The sequence below is a fragment of the Epinephelus moara genome, chromosome 1 (genome assembly GCF_006386435.1).
Source record: "Epinephelus moara isolate mb chromosome 1, YSFRI_EMoa_1.0, whole genome shotgun sequence".
Classification (NCBI taxonomy): Eukaryota; Metazoa; Chordata; class Actinopteri; order Perciformes; family Serranidae; genus Epinephelus; species Epinephelus moara.
In genome coordinates, this window is record NC_065506.1 from 50,685,645 (window position 1) to 50,695,308 (window position 9,664).

The window sequence follows — 9,664 nt, forward strand, 5'->3', positions numbered from 1 at the left end:
CTCAAGGATACTTCGACATGCAGCCTGGAGGAGTCCGGGATCAAACCACTAATCTTTCGATTGGTGGACGACCCGCTCTACCTCTGAGCCACAGCCGCCCCTCATTATCATATTAATATGATTATAATATATATAAATAATATAATTGACCTGTGGCACTTTATATATATTTGTACTGTACCATTTGCTGCCAGGCAGTATTTTGTATATATTTATATTTTTTTGGGTGTACTCAGTAAATATTTATTACTCTTAGGCACTTTATATTGTAGATATGTTTTCTCAATACTGGTCTATTTAATACCTACTGATACATGTTTTGTACTTTTTTCTTTTTTCTCTTCTATGAGAAGATTTTCTATGATTATCAGGATTCTGCTTGGTGCTCTGGTAATTGTCTAATGCCATGCAGGTGTGAAATTGGGAATGCAGGTTATTTTTGCATGTCTCACCCTGTTTCTGTCATTTCACACACTGAGGAAGACACTTGTCCAAACTGGTCTGTGTGTTTGATCGCCTGTATGATCGCCTGTACCAGTGAGGTATTAAAAGTTTGTAACGAAGGACACCGAGTGTTGCTGGCTTTTTGTTGTTTATACTGTTGCTCTGTGGCCGAGCAGCACCTCCAGACTTGTTTCTTCTTTTTTGAGAGTGCGTGTTGTCTTTCTTCACTGACGTCATGTTGTTGTTCCCTGACGTTTCACCGCCGTCACGTGATGACAGAGATAATAAACAGAGACACTTCCTCCATCAGCTGACCGATCGACCCTCTCCTTCGCTCACCGTTTGTAATCAACACACAGACAGCACTAATCGATCGAACACAGCAGTCGATCCCAGAGAGAGTCGATCCGTGACTGTTGCTCATCAGAACCGGAAATCAGGTGAAGACAGACGGTGACCCGACAGCAGGGTCCGACACAGAGCTCTCAGACATGGTCTTCGAGTCTCTTGTTAGCGACCTGCTCAACAGGTTCATCGGAGACTACGTGGAGAACCTGGACAAGTCCCAGCTGAAGATCGGGATCTGGGGAGGTGAGCTCAGCGGCTAACTTTAGCTAGTAGCTACCACGGTGACAGTGACGGGACCAGAGTCCGTTAAGAAATATCGTAATTTAAGACTCCTTCCTGTGTAAACTGATGTCAGCAGGTCTGATAACATGTGTGTTTACATCATGTTAAACACTAGGTTCTGTGTGTCACATCGGCGCAAACACAACACACTGATCAGTTTGTGTTCCGGGTATATTCACCTGCTGTCCCCGCCATGTCTCCTCCAAACACAGTGAGAGTGGAGGCATGACGGTGAGCTTTGGTTCATTAGAGCAGGTGTCGGTGTTTCTGACCCATATCAGTGTGTCACACCGTCCACACACTAAACAGGGTTAATGAAACACACACACACACACACACACACACACACACACCATGTGTTTCCTGTAGAGCCCTCGTGATTTTTGTCATTATGAGATAATGAGAGTAACACACACACACACACACACACACACACACACACACTAACAACACTCTCACAGACACTCATGTTACCATGGAAACAAACATTATAACATGAATGACTCAGCGTTTCCCCTGCCATCATAACAGGAGCATCACAACAGAAGTCCTCTAAGGTTACCTTTCCCACAGAACAGCTCTATACTTTATGTTATTGATCTTATCTGCACCACGCCACTTCATCTGCTCTACATGGGTGCCTTTACAATTCTCCTCTACTCTCACGCACGGTGGAGTTCAACTCCGATGTGCGCGCGCGCACACACACACACACACACACACACACACACACACGGAGGACACATGCGTGCACACACAAATGCACACACACACATGCACACACACGGACACATGCACACACACACAGGTGAGCACACTCCCACCAGTGGACAGAGAGTGCGCGTCAACCACCTGGAAAAAAAAAACAAAAACGTTTTTTTTAACAGGTGGTGAAGATGATGAAGAAGAAATGTTCCATGTTTAGTTCAGTGTACAGTGAAAGTAATTGTTCAGCTGTTATATTGACAGCTGTCATTAAAAGAAACACATCAACACCATGATGCCTTTAAGTGTTTGTGTCGGTGTCCGTCCTCTGAACCTCTGACCTCTGACCTCTGACATGAGATCAGCTGACAGCAGCTGAATCTTGTTTCATATAAAGTGTTGGCATGTTGTTGGTGTGATGACATCACTGGAGCTTCCTCATACCTGTTGACCTGTCACACCTGTCGGGTGGAGATAATCATACCTGAGACACAGAAAGCTGACAGACAGGCTCGACCAATCAGCTGACAGCTATAAATAATCTCAGAGTGTTCGGACCAGTTTGACCAGTACGGGAGGGACTGATCAGGAGCTACGACACTGGTTATTATTCATCGATCGATCACTGATCAGTAGCTCCACTGGTTATTATTCATCGATCGATCACTGATCAATAGCTCCACTGGTTATTGTAGATGTGATTGGCTGGTCAGTGTCAGCTGGAGGACAAACAGGAAGTTGTTTACAGTTGTGTGTTCTGTGTCTCTGCAGGAAATGTTGTTCTGGAGAACCTGAGAGTGAAGGAGAACGCTCTGGTAAGTCTGAGGCCCCGCCCCCTCCCTCTGATGTCATCCCACAGAGTGTCTCTGATAGGTCAGAATCAGAACATGTCAGAGTCCAGAGAGACGTCTTTAACGTCTGTTTTGTGTAGTTTAGTTTACGCTCTGTTGCCATGGCGTTAGGTTTGGTCCCTCATCACTTCCTGTCAGCTGAGAATCATTCCAAGAGGAAGTACAGAAGGACCAATGAGAATGGTTCTGTTAACGACAGGATGTTTAGATCAATAAGACTCTGATCAATAATCAATAATAATCTGTGTTTGTGTTTCAGAGTGAGTTTGATGTTCCGTTCAAAGTGAAGGCCGGACAGATCGGTAAGTTCTGTCAGTGTGATGTCAGAACACAGAATGATGATGTAACGGCAGCCGTCTGTGGACTTCCTGTTTGTGTCTGTAGGACAAATATCTAACCTGATGATGTAACAGCTGCCGTCTGTGGACTTCCTGTTTGTGTTTTCAGGAAAGCTGACGTTGAAGATTCCGTGGAAGAATCTCTATAATGACGCGGTGGTCGCCACGTTGGACGGTCTGTACCTGCTGGTCGTCCCTGGAGCCAGTGAGTGATGTTTGATCCTTCCTGTTTGTCCCTGGTGTCCTCAGAGACAGTCTGTCCTGTCACCAGATCTCCATCACCAGATCAGCCAATCACAGCTCAGACAGGAGAGTGGACACATGTCCGCCACACGTGGACACAACTGTCCATCTACTCATTGTCCACCGTTAATTCTGGTCTAGGGACAGCAGACGTCCTCCTAAGGTTTCTCAGGTCTGGTCGGTTCTATGGTTCTCCTCTGGGTTCTAGATGTTCCTTTGAAGAACCTTTTGGAAGCCGACTGAACATCCTCCGCCTTTATCAGCCTCAGCAGCTGTCCATCCTCTGTCTCTGTCCATCCTCTGTCTATGTCCGTCCTCTGTCTCTGTTCTTCCTCTGTCTATGTCCGTCCTCTGTCTCTGTCTGTCACTACTGCTGAGGAGACATGACGGACACCGTCCGTCCTCTTACTGTAACTGTTTGGACATGGTCCACTCAGACTCTGTGTCCCCAGACATCCCAGAGATGGGACATAAAGACCTTTTGGACAGAGTGACCTCACACCTGTCCGACTTCTTTCACCCAGAACACCTGCAGGGAAAGAGGGCGGAGCCTCTGTCAGAGCTGCTCTACCCACGGCCCCATCAGTCCCTTTATATACTGCACAACAACAACAACAACAACAACAACAATAGCTGTTTGTTTATCCCGTTGTACTGTGGAAGCGAGCTAAAGACGACCGAGGCCACTCTGTTGTCTGATGGTACGACAGCAGGTTGTTCTCTGAGCGCCGCTCTGTAACACTGTTACCATGGCGACGGTGATGTCATCCATGTTGGTGGTGCACGGTGTGAACAGGAAGTGGCTCTGACGCCCAGAAGTTCAGAGCACTTTGTTTGCTGATCAGTTTCACTGAACTGAATACTGACTCTGACTCCTCCCCCTCCCACACCAGCGCCGCCTCCTCTGTCACCAGGTGATGTTACCTGACCTTCACACCCACTCTCACACCTGGTGAACACGAGCTGTGAGGAGGTCTACAGATGGAGGTCCAGCCGCCAGGCGCTGAGTCAGCTCCCTTATCTTCTTTTGAGGCTGCCTGTGTGAGCGGCGCTGCTCAGTTTCGCCTGTTGTTCCTCCGTGATGCGTTTGAACAGAGACAGACAGTAAAGATGGTGTTTCTATGATCATGATGACATCACACCGCCTTTAACCACAGTTCAGATTTAAACAATACAAATATTTATTTTTAACTCAACACTCTCTGTTTGTGTTTCAAAATAAGAGCCTTCTGACAGCGTCTCTGTGGACAGAAGAACTTTGTTTGTTATCACAAGGCTTTTATTCTGAAACACTCACAGTACTGTGACGATGACGTTAAGGTGTCAGTGGGCGGAATCAGTGGGCGGAGTCATAAGTGTGAACTGTGTGAATGTTACAGCAGTGAAACTGCTCTAATGTTTACTGTGATGTAAACACTGACAGAGTATATTTACTCATCTATTAGGGCATTAACAGAAAAGCCGATTTGTCGACGTGTCGACGTCAGTGGCACAAGTCGACACCCCCCGGGAGGAGTCGACAAGTCGTGTGTTTTTTCCCTCTCTCTCTCTCTGTGTGCTTGTGTATGGAATGCAGTCGCTGCCTCTGATTGGCTTACACTGATACTTAAGCGGAGCAGACTCCGCGAAGAATGTCCGCAGTCATTCGGGCTTTCATAGTCGAGCACACTTCCGTGTTGTAGTTTCCTGTAAAAATGTCCGTGAAAAATCCCTGCGATGTGAAAAATACATGTCGAGCAGTCACTGGTGCGCGGAGCGGAGTCTGCCCGGTCATAAAATCTGAGCTTTGCGCGCACACGGCTTGCAGACGTCCGCTTTGAGTCCGCTGCATAGTCCATTCTGCGTACGTTCCGCCCAAGTATGTTCGGGCCTGACAGACACACATCACATGTGTGGAGATACTTTCACTTTCCTCCGCTGTGTCAATGTGATGACGTCATCAAATGGCTTGTCGACTCGACTTCGACTTTATTGACAGATAAGTCGACCTGAAAAAAATCTAAGTCGTTAATGCCCTATCATCTACATTCAAGAACTGTAACTATAACTAACTGTAACTGTAACAGTAACTGTAACTAGTCAAGTCAAGTCAAAGTTTATTTATAAAGCACATTTAAAAAAAACAACCTCAGTTGACCAAAGTGCTGTACAGTTACTAAGATACAATATAAATAATCAAGCACAAATATAGTAATAAATAAAACAGTAATAAGAAATCAATTTAGAACAAAGTTAGAATAAAATAGAAAGTAAGAAAGAAAGCCGAGAATACTCGCCTAGCGTGGATTGAACAGTACTTCCAGGAGCAACTGGTTTGACGAATTAAGTGCCCTGGTAGTACTGTGAGGCTGAACAAGCTCTGATAAATAAAATGGTACCAAACCATTTAAACATTTAAAAACAATTAAAGGAGCTATATGTAAGAAATATAAAGCAAATAGTCATAAAATCCTCCTAATATGTCACAGAGACTAAGGAATAATGTTCATATAACGTACTGATCTGACCGACAACAATAGTACAGCCAGAATATTCGCATTTAAAAAAATTTTTGCAGTCCGCAAATCATGTTTATGTTTTGAATTTGTGTTTTGGCCTGTTGCGCCACCCACCGCCGTCTACCAGTCACACAGTCAGTAGAGTCTCAGCATCAGTTACAGTTACGACTGAGCTACAGCAGCACGGCAAGCAGCATTAGCAGTGTCCCGGTACATAGCATTAGCAGCCGGCTCCTCCTCAGCTGTATCCCGGCAGCAGCGTTAGCAGCAGAGAAGCCGGACTTGCTCGAACGGTCCGCTGGAAAACCGAAGATCAAGGACGCGGCGACGCGGCCCTGCCACGGCAGCCGCCCGTGGGCAAACAAATCAGTCTCCAGCGTGCCGCTGTCCAGCAACCTCGAATCTGTAGGGGAGGGGGGGCGGACACGACTCGCGGCAGTATTTTGAATTTGAGTACAGTAACCGTTTTGGCCACATTCTTACATACAGCGCCTTTAATAAAACTTTTAACTGGATCCTAAAATCCAGCCCGTGCAAAGATGCAAGGACAGGACTAATGTGATCACGCTTTTTCTTTCCAGTCAGCAGGCGGGCGGCTGCATTTTGGACTACCTGTAAACGGCGCAGTGCTGACTGGTCGAGACCAACAAAGAATTACAATAGTCTAAGCCTGATGTATCAAAGGCATGGATAACTCTCTCAAAATCATTTCTGGGGAGATATGCCTTTACTTTTGCTCAAAGTCTCACCTGTTTTGACTGTCGAGCATATTTGTTTGTCAAATCTACAATCACTGTTTAAAATAAAACTAAGGTTCCTTGCAAAAGGATGACAGTGAGACTTAAGGGTCCCAATGGCACTGGCATAGCCATCCAAGAGGTTTTGTTGGCCAAATAAAATTGTCTCAGCTTTATTTTTGTTGAAGGAGAGAAAGTTTACTTCCATCCAGGACCGGATGTCATTGAGGCAGTCTAATAAAACCTGGACATGGGCTCGATCATTTGTTTTTAACGGCAGATAGATTTGTACATCATCTGCAAAGCAATGAAATGACACATTGTGCTTTCTAAAAATAAATCCCAAAGGTAGGATGTATATTAAAAAAAGGAGAGGGCCCAAAATGGAACCCTGAGGCACCCCACAGCTCAGGGGGGAAGTGGCCGAAGAATACTGGCCCAGCTGGACAGAAAAGCTTCTATCTGAGAGGTAGGATTGAACTTCAGAACAGTACCCCTAATGCCCACACAAGTATTTAAGCGTGACAGGAGAATATTGTGATCGACTGTATCAAAAGCAGCTGTCAGATCCAGAAGGACCAGAACAGCAGAGTTACCAGTGTCAACTGTTAAAAGAAGGTCATTTAAAATTCTTAAAAGCGCCGTTTCTGTGCTATGGCGTAGTTTAAAACCAGACTGGAACTTCTCAGAAATGCCATTTAGATCAATAAACTAACTGTATCCTGTAACTGTAACTGTACCTTTACAGAGAATCTCTCCTTTCTTTAAAGGGACAGTGTGAAACATTTTCAGTTGTTTATTTGCAAAAATTGATGTCTGCATTCATAAACATGTCATCATTGGTGTATCATTACCTCCACCAATAATCTGACTTATTCTCCTAAAAGCAGAATTTCAGATTTGTTCATACATTGTATGGGTAAGTCGTCTGGGGGGTTCCATAACGTTTCACCATCTTGAGAATACATCCGCCAGCGAGGGACATATAGCACTACCAGCGTACCGGCGTTTTTGTTGAGAGCCAGCGATGCGTGACTGAGAAGCCGAAGGAGAAGAGCAAGAGGCGCTTTGCTACGACCCCGGCATTACTGCAGCATAACACAGTCCCACTCTTTGGGCATAATGCAGGGTCATGCACAAGCAGCATCACGGGAGATGGAATCCTTGTCGCCAAGAAAGCGCAAAAGGGAATCAAAAAGGCAACGTGACCGGCGAATTCAAAAAACGAGGGTCAACATCGGGGCAGCCTTTGCCAGGTGGAGAGAGCTGCTGAAGGAGAAAGGTAATGCGGCGCAGTGATGCGAGGAGAGGGATGAGGTGTGTGAGGTTGAGCCACTTGTCAGTTGTCAAAAGACAAGATGTGATTGGTTTGTTTGGATTTACACCCGCCCCAACAGTCCTACGCTATAAACACAGCCAGCATGGTGAGGAGGGGGTTTGTCAACTGGTGTGGCGTGTGTCTGTGTAGCAGCCCTGAATGAATTCACCCTTTGCACATACGTCACATGATCACGTGACAGCGCCATGACGGATGGCGGAATTAATGATGGACGTAAACAGACTGTAACAGATGAGTGGGAAAATTCAGAAGAGAGAAGTGATTTCGATTGAAATTAGCATTTTTTTTGTAACATTTAACACCGTTTTGACCTTATAAATGGCTACTACAAGTCAAAAAGATGTTGTGCAGTTGTCGGTTGAGGTGGGTCACCTTGTAGGTACTCACAAAGAGTGGTATTTGGAGAAACTAGCGTTAGCAGAGTTACATACCGACCTGTACCGTCTTCCTCCTCATGTATTCACGGATCTAACCAAGTTGTCTAGTCTGCCCGGCTTCAATCCACACGATCTGTACCACTATGTTGTAAACAGAGTATCCCTATACACAGGTGCAGATCTAAAAGCGTACAAAAGTCTGGATGCTTACCAGTTTTTTTGTTGCTGGTTGGGTTACCGGTAGGCGGTGCTACGCTCACGGCGGGGGGAAGTACCTCACAGTGGCAAAGGTAAGCTTTCATCGCTCATCATGTTATCTACATTTCATAACGCGTATGTTTTTAAAGGCCTATGAACGTGTACATGCGTCCTAGCCTTGGACCAAGACGTTCATTGCATGAACGTCTTGAAAAGGAACCCCCTTTTGTCCGGTTGGGCCTACGGGTCTAAAGAGATTTACGACTCGCTGCAAATCCGGGAGTATTTTGAGGGCTGCCAGTCCTTTCGATTGATTGCAGCTACCCATCGCCATCTTCTCTCGGCATCAAGAGGTATACGATAAAAAGCTAAATTAGCTTTATAACCTTGCCTGTTTGCACAGCCCACCGCACAGCAAGAAATCACCATATTTACCACCACGAGAGAAGGAAAAATAACGAACTACAACGTCTAGTTTGAGATTAGCTGGCTTGCCGTCCAGTTTTCGCTCTGTACGTCCGCTGTCTGTCATGGCGCTCGTCACTGACGCGTGCAGAGCGTGACGTCAGACACAAAGGGTGAATACTCCATGAAGTATCAGATGACATGGTTTCATCAATGTTATCATAGCTTTTTGGAACACAGCGGCTACCGTAGTTGCAATACACGTTTGAAACAGTGTCTGACAGTATCTGTTTGAATGCAGTATATGATTTCAACGTTAGATGGGAGAAATTCCTACACAGTGTGGCTTTAAGGTCTTTTTAAAGAGGAAACTTTGACACAAACTTCCATTTAAAGACAAAGTTTCAGTAATAAAACGTTTGTTTAACAGTAACTTCCTGTTTCCTGTCGCATCAGTTGTAACCATGGTTACAGCAGCAACACTGTGTCAACACTGCACATGTGACATGCAGCAGGTCAGTGATAATCACTGTCACAGAGGTCACAGCGACCGCGTTAACTTTCCTCAGGCTCTCACAGTTATTAAAATAACACTGAGTTGATTATCAGTGATGTCAGCACCTGGTGGATGCAGCTGATTGGCTGATCTTGTGTGGAGGCGGAGCCTGTAGATCACTCTCTGTATTGATGTTCTGATGTGTGTGTGCTCTCAGTGTGTGTTCTCTCAGTGTGTGTGTGCTCTCAGTGTGTGTTCTCTCAGTGTGTGTGTGCTCTCAGTGTGTGTGTGTGTGTGTGTGTGTGTGCTCTCAGTGTGTGTGTGTGTGTGCTCTCAGTGTGTGTGTGTGTTCTCTCAGTGAGTGTGTGTGCTCTCAGTGTGTGTGTGTGTGTGTGTGTGTGTG

At 45.6% G+C, this 9,664-nt stretch overlaps 2 protein-coding genes across 2 annotated transcripts in view; one reads left to right on the plus strand and one right to left on the minus strand.

The window, feature by feature from the left end:
- LOC126397140 (intermembrane lipid transfer protein VPS13C-like) overlaps positions 1-937 on the minus strand; it is a 40,206-nt gene extending 39,269 nt beyond the window's left edge. The window contains exon 1 of the mRNA XM_050055724.1: positions 897-937. Within this exon, the coding sequence (XP_049911681.1) occupies positions 897-937 (41 nt within the window). The remainder of the gene's footprint in view (positions 1-896) is intronic.
- Positions 815-9,664, plus strand: part of LOC126397212 (intermembrane lipid transfer protein VPS13C-like) — a gene marked incomplete at its 3' end in the record, with an annotated part of 70,957 nt that continues 62,107 nt past the window's right edge. Inside the window, exons 1-5 of the mRNA XM_050055854.1 lie at positions 815-1,035; positions 2,551-2,594; positions 2,890-2,932; positions 3,078-3,173; positions 3,664-3,912. Of these exons, the coding sequence (XP_049911811.1) occupies positions 936-1,035; positions 2,551-2,594; positions 2,890-2,932; positions 3,078-3,173; positions 3,664-3,912 (532 nt within the window). The remainder of the gene's footprint in view (positions 1,036-2,550; positions 2,595-2,889; positions 2,933-3,077; positions 3,174-3,663; positions 3,913-9,664) is intronic.